Source organism: Manacus candei, unplaced genomic scaffold (genome assembly GCF_025592945.1).
Source record: "Manacus candei isolate 608988 ecotype Guabito, Panama unplaced genomic scaffold, ASM2559294v1 h1tg000092l, whole genome shotgun sequence".
Taxonomy (NCBI): domain Eukaryota; kingdom Metazoa; phylum Chordata; class Aves; order Passeriformes; family Pipridae; genus Manacus; species Manacus candei.
This window is the reverse complement of record NW_026138140.1, coordinates 1,046,090-1,065,146: the sequence shown is the minus strand read 5'-3', so window position 1 is coordinate 1,065,146 and position 19,057 is coordinate 1,046,090. Positions and strand designations below refer to the sequence as shown.

General features: G+C 39.1%; 1 protein-coding gene across 2 annotated transcripts in view; it reads left to right on the top strand.

Moving 5' to 3' along the window:
• Positions 1–3,449: 3,449 nt before the first annotated feature.
• Positions 3,450–19,057, top strand: part of MGAT4D (MGAT4 family member D) — a 36,445-nt gene continuing 20,837 nt past the window's right edge. The window contains exons 1-4 of one of the 2 annotated variants that reach the window (XM_051768067.1): positions 3,450–3,620; positions 13,592–13,753; positions 16,457–16,597; positions 18,389–18,522. In XM_051768067.1, the coding sequence (XP_051624027.1) occupies positions 3,530–3,620; positions 13,592–13,753; positions 16,457–16,597; positions 18,389–18,522 (528 nt within the window). In that variant the 5' untranslated portion in view covers positions 3,450–3,529. The remainder of the gene's footprint in view (positions 3,621–13,591; positions 13,754–16,456; positions 16,598–18,388; positions 18,523–19,057) is intronic. The other variant, XM_051768069.1, reaches the window with a different exon arrangement.

The following is a 19,057-nucleotide window of genomic DNA, read 5'->3' as shown; positions in this document are numbered from 1 at the left end:
AGCTTATACTGTGTTTTTTGCTCATATGATGCTTTCTTCACTTTAAATCTGTATTTTAAAGTAATATCCGTAATCACCTGAATTGATTTTTTTAAAAATATTAAAGCATGCTTTTTTGACAGATTTTTTCACAGCTTTTTATAACTTTCAAAACATCAAGCATGTTTGATTTTACACAAATGTTAGTACTTGAATCATGCAAGATGCTCCTGTACCATCATGTTCAGTCAATTCATAGATTATATTAAGACAGTCGATATAATCTAAATATAATATAATGCAGTAGCTTAAAAAAATAAATTCTAGCTTCCTCTTTTTATGTTCAGTGATTGCCTTCCAGTATTACCTTTACAGAGTCTTTGGCTGAAGTAAAGATCATGACCTACTATTTACCTTTTAAAATCACATTTCCTACATGACAGCAGGGCAAATAAAAAGAGACTTAGACCAGCACTATCAGTTGGATCTCTGTGCAGTTAGAAAACTTTCCATGGCAGCAACTATTACGTATTGTTACTGGTAGTTATCCTTTGTTCATGTACCCTTGTAGATGAAGGACAGCTGCAACCCACATTCAAAATAACCCATTGCTTGGTGCTCAAATATTGATTTTAATGTTTCATATCTCTACTCTTGCTTACATATAGATTTGTGAGAATGGTATCAAAAATGTGAAACAATCATCTGAGCAAGAAAAGGCATTCAGTTACTAAGCACAAGGACAAGCCTAGAAACCCTCTCTTGCAGGTAAAGCACCTCGATGGAACTAGTCTACTGAATCACTTGCTTAGTGTTAGGTATTAGAGGTCACTCAGCAATGTGTTCTTCTAAAGAGTATTTTTGAAGATGACCAGTCTGCCAAAAATATACAAAGGCTGCTGATGGGAGCTAAAACTGCACTGAATCATTTAACACTCCCCCAAAACCCCAACGGATCTTATTCCAGTTGTACACAGTTCTTGAGCATGTGAAATAACATATGAAGAGAGCACTGGGAGAGAGAGATTAGGAAAGCATGAAGCAAATAAGGGAGCCTGTTTGCAAGGAGGTCCCAATGCAGTGCAAGCTCATGACACTTTCAGTCATTAGGTTTTTGGATTTTTTATTTATTTTTTTTTGAGGAACACTTAATGCACTATCTCATTGTAAGTTAATGAGCTAGTCTATGAAGTCAGCATTAAGTAAATGATCACCACAATTCAGCAGGGCTGATTAACTGTGTCTGCTCTGGAGTCAGCCTTAATAAATCACCTCTAATGCAGTCAGTGACAGTCTCTACAGACATTCCCTGTACAGTGTGTATGTTTATTAGTTTCTAGAAGTATAGTTTTTGCTTTTTTTTTTCCTTACTGGCTCTGAAAATAAGCTAAAGTTAAGTGTGGTTTAGATTTCTGTTATTCTTATCTTCAGCAGTGCTCCTGCTTCACTACATCCTTTACATGTTCCCTTTGGCTTTGTAACAGAACACCAACCAGTCAATTAAAAGGCATTTTATTCATTACTTGTGACATATTTAATATTCATTTGTTCCTCTTAGTTCTAAATCTCTATTTTACTGCAAGTGTCTCAAAATCTACCTTGATCCTCCATCAAAATTAGTGCCTTGAGCATTTAGTTTTTTATCTGGGAGAGGGAAATAATGATGAAAATGAAATTGGAGAAGAGGTTTGAGTCATGATTGCATTGGTTAATATGAACAATTATAAATGCATATTCAAAATGTAGCTGAAAGAGGATTGCTCAGTTAAAGTTTAAAAGATACAGCCAGAAACAGAATGTAGAGAGAAGCTTAGAACAAATGAGTACAGGCCAGGAACAGTGAGGTCTAACTTGAGACTTCATGGTGATTTATGGAGCAATACTCAGATTTTTAGTTCACCATTTGTATACTGATGCAGGCTACTAGCAGTCTCCTGCATTATTAATGAATAATAAACACTTATAAATCAAAGTAATTAGTAAACAGAGGAGTAAACCCATCCATATCGTAATTCAAACACAGGAAGGTCACACTAACCTTGCCAGAGAAGCAATATACAGTTTTGGGGGTCTAAAATTAAGTTTCCAAAAAAGACACAGTTATTACTGTTGGTGGTATAAAGAGTGGCACATAAAGGTAGCACTGACATTAGGACTCCAGCACGTCTGTCAGGACACCAGTGTTGTAGGGTTTGGGATTTCTTTACACATCACTATGATTTTGGAGTGTGGTATAAAATGAGATGAAGTTGTTAAGTAAGCAACGAGAGAAAATGAGGGAAGAGATACTGTATTAATAATACAAGCATATTTTTCAAAACCAAATTATATAAAATACTACATCCTTTGGGTAAATAAGGTAATGAATTATATATGTTAATAATACATTAAGGAAGTAGGTAGCAGATTAGATAGCAAGCAGCTTCCTGCTTTTGTCAGATAGCCAAGTCCAGCCTGATTTCTGAAGTTGTCCTTTAGGTGTTTGCATCAGAGAACAAGAAATCGTATTTTCTTCATCACGGGTGGGTAGATTTCATCAATGGAGGGTAGATTTGTGAGCAGGGAGAGAACATGTCAAAGCAAGAGCCACCAAATGCCTGCTAATCAGGTATAAGAAGGAGGAGCACTTTTTCTTATAAAACATACGTAGTTCTACTAGAACTGTGTTCCTGTAAGAGGTTCCAGGAATCTTGGTAAATAAGCTATCCCTTCTCTTCATGAACTGTATTATAGAGGGTGTATTATAAACAGTGACTAATTTTTTTCTTTGCTTATGGACTGCTGAAGACCTAAAAAGGAAAAGAGGTGTGCCTGCCATAATAGAAAGGCACAACATGGGGGAAGCAAGGTACGATGGCTGAAGTAAAATATCTTTACCAGCACAGATTAGACTACCATCAGGTTACATTTTGCAGCTGCTTGCTCTGCTTTTTCTTTAAAGGTGAACTGAAAAGCTTTGGTTGTTTACCTGATTCTGAGACTGTGCTAAGTGCATGTATTAATTCTACACTACAGCTCGGCTCCCTGATACGATCTTATAAGCAACATGCAAGCAAATGGCCCATTGGCGTTCAATGAGCGAAATACTGATAACCACTACGGTGTTGCGACTTGGGTTAAACAGCACCTGCCGAAGTGCTGGTCCGAGGTGTTTCTGCGGTGGAAGTGCAGGCGCAGTCAAGAGGTTTTCTAGTGCGGGTCCGAGCAGCGGGAGGGCTGATGTCAGCGGAGGGTTTTGCAGCGGGAATTGGGGTTCACGAGGCCGGTGTCTCCAGCGGGAAAGCCCGGCGGCGGGAGGAGCGGGCGTCCCCGCTGCACCTCGCGTCCCTCCCCGGGGGACACCGATGCGAAGCGAGAGGGCACTGCGGCCCCGCCCGGCGGGTCAGCGGGCAGGGCACGGCCGGGACCCCGGCGCAGGGCGGGGCGAACACGCCCGTTCCCGCGTTGCCCGGGCGGAGGCGGCGGGGCGAAGGGCGCGGGGGGCAGCGCCGCGCCCGCCGGGAGATGCGGCTGCGGGGCGAAGGGCGTGCGGGGCAGTGCCCGCCGGGAGATGCGGCTGCGGCACGGGCGGCTCCTGGCGGGGCTGTGCCTCGGCGCCACCTTCCCCCTGCTGTGGTTCGCGGCGTGGCAGGGCAGCCGAGGTGAGAGGGAGAGCCGGGGAGCGGAGGGAGGGCGGCGCGGCGGCACCTGCTGCTGCTGTCCCGCTCTCGGGGGCAGCGGCGCGGGCGCCTCTCCCTCGGTGCGCCGGTGCCGCGGGCGGGAGGTCGCGGCGTGCGAGGCGTCGGTGGTGGCCCCCATCCACCCCCGGGGCTCGGCACCCCGCGGAGGGAAGGAGGGGGAGCATCATCCCCTCATCCCTGCTCAGCTCGGCTGTCGGGGCAGCGGCCGTGGCCCCGGGGCTTGGCCGCGTGTCTCGGCTGTTCCCCCGGGTCACGGCTTACCTGCACCCAGGTGCGAACCTGCGTAACAGCTTACGGGGCTGGATCCTTCAGTAGTCACACGTGTCCGGTTAAAAACAAACCCCTAAATTTAGGAGACAATAAAAGTTTCCTCTTAACTTTTTAAACTTTTTTTCCCCTCTTTTTTTCTAACTCTTTTCCTAGCAAGCGTCTTGCGTTAAGACGGGAAGAAAAGTCCAAAGGTGATTGCTGTAGCTGTTGCTTTTTAAATGTTTTTGATTTTAATTATGGAGAGCAAAGTAGCATTATCCACTCTGCAGTTGCTTTTTTGCCTCACGTACAGTCGCTTTTCCACGTGTATGTTTCCAGCATTCCAGAATGCAACGTTCCGGAGAAAAATACCCGAATTTTTATACTTTAAAAATAAACTTTGAAATGACACAGTGTCTTTTTAATAGGTTATGTAGGTGGCACATGCCAGATAGATCTACCAAAAGCCGTGTCTCAGATTCTCCAAGCTAACATAGGAAAGATAAAACCGATAGTACTTTCCAAAAATAAATGAGAAAGTCTCTCCAAAAAGTACCTCTAAGACCTGTAGACATGAATTGTTATGGGTGAGGGGGTGGCTGGTTTGGGGTGAGAGAGAGAGAATGGGTCTTTAAGAGCTTCCTGTATACACCTTTACAATACATCTGGTTTTACATATGCAGAAGAACTAGAATAAACCAATTAGTAATTCCTGGGATGAACACAGAACTCCAGCTAGCTGTTAATTTGTTTATATTAGTTGTTCCTGTAACAAATAGAAATGGGAGTAGAGAACTCGGCCCCATGATGGCATATTGAATAGAGCTGAGGCAGTGCTGGTCCTCCTGCCTTTTAGCATTTCGTGTGAACTGTATGATTGTTTATCTTACAACACTTCATGTTTTTCTCAGTGGCAATCTTGCTAGGAGTGGAGGAGAAATGGAGTAAAAGGGTGTGTCTTAAGAAACTGAGATCCAGATGTCAGAAGGAAAGCATTTGTCCAACCTGCAGTTACTCTCGTGTTGTTTTGTGACTCGTGTTTTGTGACTCCTCATAACTGACACTACATTTTCATTTCACTTTCTTTTTGGCCTTTCTCTGATGGCATTCCATGCTGGGTTGTCTTGCTTTGGTTAGTTAGTTTGTTTAGGGGTTTGTTTGTTTGTTTTGGGGAAGAGTGATAATATGTGTTGTGGTGTATATGTGTTGTGCCTTTTCTCTTTCTACAGTTGCCTCCTCCTCCACAGTAAACTGAGTAACTAATTCCTCTCAGATGGTGTAATTTTCCTAATTACTATTATTATCAGCACCTGTTTTCTTAGCAAACTTTTAACTATTACAAATATAAATATGTGGTGTTCAGATACATGTTCTCTCAAGCTTGGTAAATCTCACAGATATGTAAATAAAATAGTTAATATTAGTAACTAAAGGAGGAGGTAACAGCATATGGTCAATGACTTTGTATTATCTTTATTTCACTGAAATAAACACTTTGTTCACTTTGTTCCCAAGCGATGTTAGAAGATTGAAGCCTTCTAACTATCTGGAAAACCCCAAGAACAGCCAGCCATATGTTGTTACCTTTTTCCACAGAGAGAGAAGCACTGGGAGCAAACCAGCTAATGTTCTGTTGTTGTCACAGGGTATTTGTTTAAGAAGATGGTTTGAAATTAATCTTTGCTCTGAAAACAGGCAGATACCTCTGCTTAGACGCTGTTAAACTTCTGTTCTTCCCTTCTGCACTGCTGAACTTGCTCTCCATTGACAGGCTTAGAGCACTACAGCAGTTCCCACTTTTGGTGCATCTCAAACTGCGATGTGTTTGAGATGTTTTCTTTTCTAATACCCTTTTCACTTAGCCCACCTGTTAATGGGAGGTCAAGTACTGCACAACTGCTCCCAGCTCTTTCACTCATTTGTCAAGTGTTGTTTTCTGGCTCATTTTCTTCCACACATTTGTTAAATCTCCTCTTACTTCAGTTTCCTTCTCTGCTTTGCCCATTGACATGTTTTGGCTGCTCTTGATTTTTTACTACAGTCTATCACACTAAGTAGTCTGTAGTATTCCCTCAGGTTTTTATCTAGTTAGTGGTTTCTTGGATTGTAGTGATGTTGGGACAGCAAATAATCTTTGTTGTACAACTAGGATAGGACAGCCTAGCTCAAGGCTAGTGGTTTTGGGTACTTCCATAGAATAAAAAGTACATAAAAGCCTTGTAAAATGTTGTTCAGTTTGTCCGCAGTCTCAGAGCCTTTCAACCCTTTTAGTTTAAAGTGTTAAGTCAGATATTAGCTCTGTCCTGAATTCTGTGCAAATAAAAAATCAATAGCTAATGCCAATGACCTTGAAACACCTTATACTAAAGGTAGTTTGAGAGATTTGAGTTGAAATGTGTTTGCTGTCAGTGACACCGATAAATAATTGGCTGTTTGGTGCTGCTTCTGACTACTATGTGCAGCCTGAGCATTGACTTGGAGTTGTGAGACTGAACTCAAGTATGAGTAGCTCAAACTGGCATAGTAGGAAAGATGCTCCTGCCTCACCCATTCACTTAAAAATGAAAAATCAGAATGTACCAATGTCATTAGGCTTCAGCTATTGTGGATATTATGGTATTTATTTTATCCTTACAAAGATGTTTTTGTAGTCACTTTTTCCATTGCTTTATAAATATAAGCAGAGATTTCACGTTAAAAATGCTCATATTTTTGTGGCCGGGAAAAGAAAAAGGAGATAAAAGTAATTATGGGGGCAATGACCAAATCTTCAGCAAACCCTAATACTGTGTCTAAAGTTGTGTGGTGATTCCTTCAGCATCCTCTAGAGAGCTTGCCAACACAGGCTGCTATTAGAGAGTAATCAGCTGGACTGCTGCAGCAATACCTGTTTCATGTCCTGCATGGTTTTGCTATGAGCTTTTTGGTCCCTCCCCAGGCCCCAGGCAAAACCTGTCTGAGGCAAACAGTTTCTATCTGAGGACAGAAAAGGCTGTTGTTAGGATGATGCAGATGTTTCTACTTGTTGTGAAACTGAGTTACAATCCACTTGCTAATTCACCTGACCAAAAATTATTTGCTGTCATAGAAACACTCTTCATATAGATTTGTAGTTATGAGGAGTAGTGTAGAACTCACAATATAGTAGTATTTTCCATGTAAATATTAATCCATTAAAAGTTTAAGTGTAATGAGGTAGGGAATTTTTCCCCCTCATGAAAAACAGCAAAGGAGAAGGCAAAAATACATTATAAACTCATTGTGAACTTACATAAAATTTCTTCAGAGAAAACAGTATTCCTGAATACAAAGAAACTTTGGTGTCTGTGCTGAATAACAGTGAAGTTTTTGTAAGTCTCAGTGATGAGGTAAATCATATCATCTCTCATGGTGGTGAGTCTTCATGTTGCTTTCAAAGGTTACAAAATTAGATCTCTTTGAGTTGACTTTTAAGATGTTGCTGCCCTCTTCACCTGAACTTGTGGGATAATTTATCCAAGTAAATTAAAAGTAAGCTTTGACTGGAATTTAGGAAAAAGTGATGCTGAAATACAATATCACAAGAACCTAGGCATGTTAATATATACATGTTGAGTCAAACACTGTGAAACCTGACTTTCTGTAGTTATTCCTTTGAGGCAAGGTGAAAAAGAGAGAAGCTGTTCATACGTGATTGCATTCACAGAAGTATATTTAAGGATTATCAAATTGTTTAACGTTTACATTTTTTCTTTACTTCACAAAACGTTTAATTAGGGGAAGGTGTACAAATTATTAAAGAGGTATTTCTGATAAAAGTAGTTCTTTTTTCAGCTGAAATACAGTAATGCACGTGCTAGCCCAAACAGCTGATTGCACATTTGTTTCCAGTAATCCTCTGCCCGTGGTGTGATGCTTTGTTTCACCTGGCCAGCCCCTTCTGTGCAGCCACGTGCAGGTCATTTGTGATGGACTTCTTTGCAGGTTTCCTGTCCAGACCCAACTGGCACACTCTGGCTCAAATCTTCAATTAAATAGTGGCATATTGACAGATTTGATAAGGAGTCTTGAATTGCACCATTCTCATTTCAGCCAATATAGCTTATCCAGATTTGTGTGCAGAAGCCAGTTTTCCTGCCTTCTCCAGGACTGCTAGGCTGCGTTTAACCACTGTCTTTTCCACTTGTCCCAGCTGACTGGTAGGCTACATCTTCCTTTTATGTGTACATTTCCTTCCAGTGGCACTGAGAGCATACAGAGGTTATTGCACATCCAGGTTTTGCCCCAACATGCAGTCAGGATGTGGCTGAAATGCACGGGGTGATAAGGGAAGAGTTTTTCCAGTCCCTCAATTGCTTACTCAGTTTCTTTGCAGAGTTCTGCATTTAGGCATTAAAAACACCCCAACATACAGCAGCCTCAAACGGGACTTTAAACTTAGTATTTCCAAAATTTTACATCAAAATTCATATCCAAGACTTAGAGAAGCTGTGTATTTTCACTGGCTTCTAAATGTATAATTTACTGGATGAAGAGTCTGCTGCTTCTTGCAGTTACTTCAGGCAGGACAGTGCCTAAAGAGTAGAGGAACTGAGTCATAAATCCTGTGGTACAAAATGAGGATAGTTACTATCGGTTTTCATAGAGAAAGGGATAATGGAACATTTCAGACCTCTCTTTGTCTCATCCCAGCCTGTGCTTAAACAAGTGTAAACATATGACATCCCAGTGTTGTACACTGAGTCTTGAGGAACACAGTTTTATCTAGAAATACTTTAGTTAGTGGCTAGGCATTTAATTAAATGTGTGTATAACTGAGTAATTGCTACATCAGGCATAGAAGTAAAAATATTTAAAATACCAGCCAGAACAAAGCAATAGCCATTGCTTGAAGTGAATGAGTACCACCTTAAAACCAAAGTGTACCAATTGTGGGCAAACACCATGCAATATCCATTCATTTTCTCTATTTTTCCACTTTTAATATTGCTTTCATATATGGTGATGTTCTGACTGAATGTTTTATGATCAGTTTTCACTATATTCTAATATAGGAAAAGACCTGGACCTCAAATGAGGGTTGTTTGTCAACATCTAGGAAAATATTATTAGAGCTTAAGTTGTATTTTCTTTGAAAGAAGTTTGCTTGCTGCTAAGCTACTTTCAATTAGATACAGCATGTAAATGGTTCAGTAAAAATTATTCTATGCCAAACCCAGTAGATAGTCCGTGTTCATTAGATAATTGTACGTTTTTTCAAAATTCAGTTATGAACTTTGATCTGCCTTTAACTTTGTAAGGTGTGTGTTTGTTTTAATACTGGAAAGCATTCTGATTCTGTTCCTCGTATGCCCTTTATGGGCACAGAGGAACCTTAACTCCCACCCCTGGCCCCAAATTGCTGGCACGGTGCTTTTCTTTGATGTCACTGGACATCAAATGTAACAGGTGAACGTACCTGGTGTAGGTGAAGCAGCTTCTGACTTTATGGTAGTTTTTCTTGGCTGTCTCTGACGTCTTGGAAGACACAAGTAGTGCTGTGCTGTAAGGCTATAAAGAAAATATTTGAAGATAATGCACATTGTTGAATTTAAGTGTTTGCGTAAGAACTGGCTGTTCTGACCCAAGACAGAGGCATTGTTTGGGCAATTTCTTTTCCTTCCTTACTCTGAGAGAAGAAAACCTGAGCTTGCAAAGCATGTAACAAGACTCAGAAAGATCCACTTTAGATCAGTTACGGGGAGATAACAATTAGTGCTATTATTAGTGCAATTAAATCTCAGTGGTTTAATATGCTTCATTAGCCTGAACAGTGAGCAGTGGGTCCAAGCACGGAGCATGACAAGAACTTTTGCAGTTAGTGTGCTTATATAATTTTCTTTTGAGGCCATTAACCAAAATTCATTTACTAAAAGAAAGAGTCTTTAAGTACAATAAACAGTGTAGCGTGTAATCAAAAAATAGGAACGACTCCCTGCTAGGTTTTAGAGTGCTTTCTTCCCTCCTTTATGCCACTCCCAATTTTCTTTTTATTTTCTTTTCTCTTTGAATGCTAAGAAGAGATAGTTATGAATTGTTCCACAGCTCTTAGATATTGCCAAAAATAATTAATGAAACTCTAAGCACTTATGATAATAGAGGAAGTGTGTGCATGTGGAGCGAAGAGAAACAATCAGTCAGCTTTTAGAATGAGTATTTGCTTTAGAGATTAGTATGGTTTCTAAACAGTTTCAATTTCCAGTGCAGAAAGTATATATATGTATGCATTAGGAGATGACACAAGATTGCAGTGAAAACCATTTTAAGTGTTGCTAGCTGAGCATTACAGTAGCCATAAGAATACATGAAAATGTGTATTTAACAGTCCGAGGAAATGCTACAGTAGAGCTAAAAATTCATTGCAAAAGCTTTGAGTTGGCTGGGTCCTTTTTTCCTCTCATGGCTAGTAGCTCACAAAGTCTTTACCTTCGTTTTCTTTTTGTATTTTTGCCATAGGACCTCATCTTGCTGTTTTCTGCTTTTATTCTGACATTCCTTGTTGCTGATAGAACTATTGACAGACAAAGCATTGCCACATTAGGCTATCGCTGAGCACAGAGTGTTTCATGATATGTCCAAAGCTGCTTCTGCCTGGCCCTCCCTGTCAGAGAGCCATGTTTGTAAAAGTACCCTTTTTCTTTCTAAGCAATCTATTGCAAGCAGCTGTTCTGTGTAGAAAGGAGCAACATTTTACACACACACGCACACACACACACACACACTTCATTTAAACCTAATGACTGTTCAAATATTTGGAGTATTTAGCTTCATACTGCTTTCCAAACACACATTTTTTGCCAAGGGTTTAGTAATAGTATTGCTCATTTACATGTGCTCTAATAACACTTAGACCATTTAGTGTTCTATTTCAAACTATATATTTTTATAATAAATTCATCCTTTGCTAAGGGCAAGAGTGAATATTATGTTGCTTTTGTCAAACCCTTGCTTCCTCATCTATCAAAATCAAGTGAGATAAGTGACTAATAAGAGACTTGTTCTCCTAACTGAACAGAGGCTTCAATTCTAAAAGACTTAAAAGTGTAATGTTCTGGCCTGAAGAAATAGATGAGGCTGATTTACAAATACCATCTTCTCTGGGTGCACTGCGTGATAGTTGAGTATTGACCTTTTATTTGCCAGAGGCATCTATGATATTTTGGTAGGCTCACCTGTAAGTAAGCAAATAAAACTATAATTGCTTGGTGCTTGCCAAAATGTCAGCATAGCAGTGATACCTGTGGTTTTGAGTCACACTGACACTGCGTAGCTGAAAGGATTGTGAAGAGGCTGACTATGATGTTATAATTCAGCTGCAATTTCTTTACTGATTCCTTCTACAATGCAGTTGTACCAAGGGGAATTTTAACTTGGTGTGACAAAATCTTATGCTGTTACAGCACTGGAAATGTCAGTGGAACAACACTTTCCAGCATTTAATTATAAAGCACCTCCACTACCAAATGATCGACTCCATTTTCAGAAGCAGTAAGTTGTGTCCTGTGATACCATGAATTTATCTTAAGATTGTGGGCTTGCTCTTTGTTGTTTGCATCTTCCCAGGAGCACGTGGAACTTTACTGCAAGTTAAGCCTCCACTTTTTATTGCTGCTTTTATTAGGTAACTCCTAATAAAGGCAATTGGAAATTAAAGAAAAATGCACATTCATTACTGTATCTAGTTTACACCTTGGAATTAGGCTTGAAATTGCAAGATAAATCTCCACTATGTTTATATGTGCTGATGTTCTCTCTGGAATCACTTCCTTGCTATGAAAACAGTATAATGAATATCTATCAGTCACCTAAATCAGCTTAAACCTCCTGTTTTCATTTTATTCATATATGTTCTAAAGAAAAAAAGCTAAAGGTTGGATTTTGGTTATGGCATTGGAAACAGAGCTACCAAAGAAAAGCATAAATAAGAAAGTGCATTCCTATAAGGTAGTTGATGAATGGGATCTTTCTTAGGTCTTCCAATAATTTAGCTTCTCTGGGATTCTAGCTCTGTAGTCTGATGCCTCATGAGAGATTTCTGTTGGAAATCTATTTTAAGTTGTTTAAAGATAGATGCCGAATCTGTTTTGACCTTCCATTTTTTATTTTTAATTTATTCACTGATTTTTTTGGGGAAGCCTACCTCAATAAAGTAGAACTTCCTTATTTCATGCAACTGAAATAATCCAGTTTCCCCCTTCCTTCAGCAATGATGAATTTATGTTCACAGCTGCCTAGTACAGAATACTCATAGATATGAATGCCTGTCTTGCAAGTCAAAACATTTTTAAGAGTGTCGTAACATTTTGGGAAGCATTCACTTTATGGGCATTTTACTAAACCTACTTTAAGATTTTAGTGAGGCCAATAATGATAATACAGATCATACGTTTACTTCTTTTTTTTTAAACTACTTTCTTCCTAGATGTTTTAAACTTCAGTGTCTTCAAGTCATAAATTTAATTATTAAATTAAGAACTTGTGTGTACTGCAAATAAAAGCCCCTGCTTATCCAAAATGCAAACTAATTCTGTTTGAAATGCCTCTGCAAATCCTCACAAATTTGTATTACCTGTCCATTATGATCTTAGTCTCTTTTACAGGCTAGAATTCCCAGGAATTCACTTTTCCAGAGAGACCATGGTGGGTCCTAGAAAATGAGGCCTGCCACAGGATGGGACTCAGCACAGTCCACAAACAGAATGGGAGAAGTGTCTAAATAACACCATTTAACTAAAAATACCCCATCAAACCAAACAATTAAAAGAAGCAACATTACAAAACATTTTTAAATGAATCAGGATTCCCCTTCTACTTTCTTTACTCTCTATTGCAAAGTGGGTGACATTATTGGAGTGCTGCTTTGTATTAATTTTAATAAGTCTAACAGTCTTTGTTCATATGACAATGAGGCAGTGAATGCTCCAACAGATATGAGTCTCGTATACCATCTGTGATAACTGAGAAGTTCTGACATCACCTCCTTCTTAGGAAAGTGGGTCTTCTTTAAACATAACACTGATATTATCCTAGAATACTGTGCAGAACGGCAGAGGTGTGTGATAACTGTGACTGAGTACAGTGTTTCTAATGTTGATGTAATTGTAGAGTATTTAATCAAAGGTGGGCTCTATATTATGAAGGTGTCCTTCGTGCCTGAGCACAGTTTCAGTTGTTATCTGATTAAATATATCCAGGAGTTTGAGTAACTATCTTTACTAATAGCTGTTAAGACACTCCAGACACTTTTTGAGTCATAGATGAAGACTGAATACCTACATTTTGGTCATAATAGTGGTTGGTAAAAAACACAAGCTGTTACATAATTATATTTTCCAATGTGAAAAGGGTCATCAAGACTTGTAGCTTGGTGAAATACATTGTTTGCCTTACCAGATAGCACCTTCCCCTGCAACTCACAGATTTGCACTGACTTTTTCCTTATTGTGGATTTCTTATTTTTGGTTTTGTCTTCAGTGAAAGCATTTACCCAGCTGTGCTCCCTAAACTGTGCCTTCTTAACACTCTTCCAGACTTCTTCGCACGAATAAAATTCATTATTGTTTATACCCTTCTGGTGCTGTCATCTTCTGGGCTGTCTCCGATTCTTTAGCTTTATTCCATCATATAAATTACCTCTTTGAAAAGAAATTATGTTCTCACTGCAGGAAATGACTTAGACACGTATGAAAGCCAATTTCTAGAACTTCGGCAGAGACTATTGTATGCTGAAAAGGAAAATAAAAGAAGATCACACGAACTGAGCAGTGCCCTCGATGAAATTAGACGTATAGTTGCAACAAGAGCAAACTTGACAACGAATCTTACAGGTCTGTATGTATAAAAATGTACTGTGTTAACAGTTCAGTTTTGTGTGCTCATGTTTATAACTGGTGCGGGGACAAAAATCATTGCTTTGATTATATTAGCATTAAGTAGAGGGTTCTACTTTTGAAGAAAAGGCTGGGGGAGTAATTCCTGTTTGAAATACCTCTGCAGATCCTCACAAATTTGTATTACCTGTGCATTTTAAACAGGATTTTATGATTGGTAAGTAAGTGATCAAATAAGGAGATAAATAAAAGGGGGCACACTGGGCTGCAGTGGTGTCATAGTGGCAAAGCTGTTTCTATTGCTGAACGAGATTATTACAGTCCTTATCCCTCTCTTGCTGCCAACCACAGAGCACTGAATAAGCTATTTTTACCAGCTTTTACTGTGCCAGTACACCCTCATAAAAAGAGGGCTGTGTTCTGACCTGGAAGGCAGGTACACCTCCTCAAGTGTTCCACACTTTCCAGGTGGAGTGACTTTTTGAAGGGCTAGGCACCAAGGTGATGTGTGGGTGTGCAGTCTCATGTCAGCAGGCAGATCACATCTGTGTTTGCTGAACCCAGGAGTTGGGAAGCCTCATGAGGACTTGCTGGCTAGATACAGAACAAGAGTGTCCCTGCTAGAATTCATCTTGCAAGCAGTTGGTTAATAATCAGAAGGAAAATGTGAATGCTTGTAAGCGTTGCCAGTTAAAACTTTTATTTGGGGGGAGGAGGGTAGGGCATGTCTCTGCCCCTTTTTTTTGTGGCTTTTTTTTTGGGAGGGTGCTTTTTGGGGTTTTGGGGAATTTTTTTGAGGGACAGCAACATGCAATTAAGTTTAGTGATGCGGTTTCTTCCCATTGTTTAACTTCTTAGTTACCTTGCCTTACAGGCTGTTGTACATCTCCATCTATATGCACACTGTAGTTGCATACAGTAGATTGACAGTTTGATCCCATCCCCTAAAATAAGTGATGTAGTTGTGCGTGATCTGCCTTCCTCCCAGATTCAGATTGAAAGACCTGCTAGAAGACCTACTTCCCTGGGGAGAGAAAGGAAACTAGAATAGGCATCTCTCTGCTGGAGGCATTTCACAGTACACCCCAACTTCAGAAAGAGTCTGGGTGATACTGAAAACTGCCATCTAAACATCCTTATTTTCATTGAGTACAGTAGGCTGGTAATCAGATTAAAATAGGGAATTAACCAGGATTTTTACAGGGGAAGAAGGAACAAAGGTGCATTTCTTCTTTGTGTGGTCAGATTTGTTTCTTATCCTGTTATTCCCTGCCAGTTTTTGTCTGTTTATTCAATGTTAATTCAGTGGGACTGTTCAGATGTGCATAAACAAACAGCTGAGTGTTGGCAGGATTGTGGCCTTACAAACTTTAGAATAGAGCCACGTTGGCAGCCACCAGTAGCCCCACATACAGTTATTGCCTAAAGCACATAATAGCAGTAGAGAAGACCTCAAGTTCCCCTTCCCTCTTCATTCACACTGGGGCCAGCTGAATATCAGAAAGTATTAAAGCTGTCAGTTCACAGGATTTAAAGCAGAAATTTCTTAAAATCACTGAATAATTTTCCTTTTGTTTTTACTTGCCCTTCTGCTTCTCGTTCCAGCCAAGTTTTATTGTACAACAAAAACGGAAACCTTTCTATGTAGCAAAACTCCTGTATATTTAATGGTAAAACAGAGTGGGAGGAGTTGTGGGTCTCTCTTTCATACACAAATGTCTGGGCGTTATATATACATATAACCACACACACACACACACATACATATATATATATATATATATATACATATACATATGGTTGTTTGGGGTTTTTATAAGCTGTTTTTTCTAGGGCCGGGAATCTCTGAGTCCTAATTTTCAGTGGGAATACTTCTTGGAAGTTGAAAAACTTAAAATATTGCCCATTCAGTAAGGCTCTGTCTTTGTTGATCTAAGCTGAGTGAATAAGGCTGATGGTGGTTGTTTGTGAGACTTGTATGTCACTTTGAAAGGTGGTAAATTTTGGGAATTATCTTAGATGCAATTTTTTTAAGGAAAAGTAACTTTCCATCCAAGTCAATAGACCTTCTATTGCTTTCATCTTTATTTTAAACCGGTAAAGAAAAAAGATTTCTCTTACCTACTACAGTCTTTGGTTTCTTGAATACTTTCTGAAGGCCTTTATATGGCTTCTTTTTGCCATAGGACTTTTTGTAACCTGAGAACTTCTGTTTGAGCCTTGAGAACCACCATGTGTTATATTTTAGGGAAAGCATTTAAGTTTATTATGTAATTAAGAAAGTTATTTATCAGAATCTGTGTTTCTTTTCATTTAAAAAATTGCTTGACAACTATGTAAAAAACCCCAAACCAGTTTTTTTTTACTGCTGCTTTTAAAATCACTGCTTGTTGTGTTGTAAGGTGGCTCAGTCCTGCAAGAGTTTAATTGTAGGAAAATGTGGACTTAGTTCCCAGGATGTTCAAGCTTGGAGTTCTGCAGCATCACCTGGGTGGGAGGAAATTGTGCTGGGCAATTCTCAGTTTAATATAGTGTAATATATATGACATATAATTGCTTCTGAGGAATAGTTCTGATTTAATAACCTTGCTTGTGGTAATCTGCCAGTGCTCAGTCGAGCAAAACAGTTGAAAAAAAAAAAAGGCTTCACTGCTGACTTTTTATTTTATCTATATCTGTGGATTTGTTGTTTTTTTTAAGATGACATGAAGTTGAAAATAGCAAACCTCCCAAGAAAACTCCCCATGCATCTCACAAACATGCACTACTATCTACCTCACCTTCGAGAATATGAAGATGGAATTTTCCCAGATGTTATTTTTGGGCAACAGAGAACAGGAGGTGGGAAATTTGGTTTGGCTTATATTTTCTATATGTTTGTATTTTATATTAAATTCTAGCAATGAAGCATACTCAAAAGTTTGGAGTGGGTTTTCTCCTTTAACTTAACAATGTGGCCAAGCTGATTTAATTTTAATGGAGATTGCAAAAGTACTCATCCCTATTTAAAATCTTTACCTCAGAGTATTCTGAAAAGCTTTTCAAATATCAAGAAAAACAGTCATAACTGAAAAACAATATTATTTTTTGTTTTAATCATATGTTCTTATGGCTAAGATGCATTAGCTGACATTTTTCACCTGCAAAATTAGTATGAATGAGGAAGCCAAGGTGAAATTATAATGCAGTCAGTTTGCCAGTGAGAGATGCAAATGGAAAGATGATGTGATAATTTAAAGGATGTTAATATATCTTCAGTGTAATTTTTCATCCACATGAGAAATCAGCTGACACCTGCAGAAATCATAATGAATTTCAGTGAACTATAATACAAGTTATAAAGTTACATCTTCTCTTAACTGTCATGTGATAGGTAAAAGGAGTATTCAAAAGCAGTAAGCAAAGAAGGAACTAGTCAACCATTTTGCTGAGTTTTGTATTTTCTTTAAATTTTGATTTTTCTCTAGGGTGATTTTATGTAAAGAAACACTTGGCAGCACTTTTGATTTAACTAAAAAACTCCAAACCCTTGGCCATGCCCATGACAATGGATAACTTTCTACAGACTTCTCATTAGTAGGTGTACAACAATTAGCTGTATCAGTGTGATCCTGTGTTGTAGTTCTCACTGGAGTGCCCATAGATCAGTGTCACTAATAAAAGAATGCTCCATGTTTAATTTTTTTTATTATTATTTGTGCATGAAAATCACAATAGCAAGACTGCAGTTTAATAAGGACAGGTTGACCTTCAGTGGGTAAAACCCCAGTGGTTTAGCAGGATATGTGATGGGAAGGAACACTGGAACTTAGGCATTTTTGAGCTGACACTAGCATGGATATTAAAGTCTGGAGCAAGTCACTAGTTGCACCTACTCCATTCTTCTGAAATCTGCTGCTTTCTTACCAGCCTCCTCAGATTTAGGTGAATAGAAATCATCTGCAAGGACTAAGATTCCATTGGTTTACTGAGCTGTGTTTGGCCACTGATTTAGGTAATGCCCATATGTATCCTGCAGATGCATCCTGCTTACAGTCTAATGATGTAATACAGCAGAGGTTTGGTACTAGTGCAACCTTTGCCAGAGACAATTTCATCGCCTTTGTTTTAAATAACAATAATATCTAAGTTTCTTTCTTCTTATTACTGATTCTATGGAAACCATTGATGCATATCAGTCAAGCTGCTCAGCAAGATGTTTGAATTTGATTCCTTCTGAGATACATACACAGCGTTCACTTCCTGTGAGAGCCTGTTCACTAGAACAGTTCTGTTTTAATCCTTACTGCTTAGATCTCCAAAGCAAAAGGAACCACTTATTTTGCAATACTCACTTTTAAAACTCAGTAGCAGGCACCTATGTGTTTGCCAGAGATAGCAGTATCCCCAAGTTCCAAAATGTTGACACTCTACACAGTGTAGGGCTGGTGCTTATAATATAGACACGTGGGTGTCTAACCTAAACTTAGCTGGAGGTGTCTCTCCTTCCAAGTAGTAAAGCAAATGCTGTCACAGTGCTAAGGGAATACTAACTGTCACCAAATGTCATGGTCACATCAAAATTAAAATGTAATTTCCCTTTCCTTTTACTTGACTTAAAATTATGTGACTTGAGCCTGTCTCTCTTCGCAGTCTCACTGGTGATGGGTATTCCTACTGTGAAAAGGGAAAAGAAAAATTACCTGATTAGTACACTGCATTCCCTACTGCATGGACTTTCTGAAGAGCAAGAGAAGGACTGTGTAATAATCATCTTTGTAGCAGAGGTAAGTTTGCATGGAAAGGTGCAGGATGCTGATAGAAAGACAATATGGAGATTTATGTCTTGGTGTAATAATGCAGGAAAGGCTGCAAAATAATGTTACCTGGGCCTTTGGGAGGGATTTCTTCAGACCTGGGGGAGATGGTGAGCAACTGGTGCCTTAATGTTCATATCTGGAAAAAACCCTGTAACTCCAAGGATTGAAGGGTAAAAAGTCACATTACATTTACAGAAACAGTTGTTGAGTCAGATTTTTCAATAAAATCATATGAACTCATTATTTATCTCTGAAAGTGAGGTATTCTGCTTTCAGAATGAAATGTAAATCCTCCACAGAAGAGTTCCATAGAACTTGAAGAAAGGAAACTTAATCAGTCTAAAAAATGTTCAGATTATTTATCTTCTAGTTTGATATAACTTGCAAAGGTCATACTAGAGCCTTCTGCATGCATTTTGACATTTTATGTGCCAAAGAAGACTGTTCAGACACTTGATCGGTTCCATGTTTGGGAAAGTAAACGGGGCTCAAGGTGAAATAT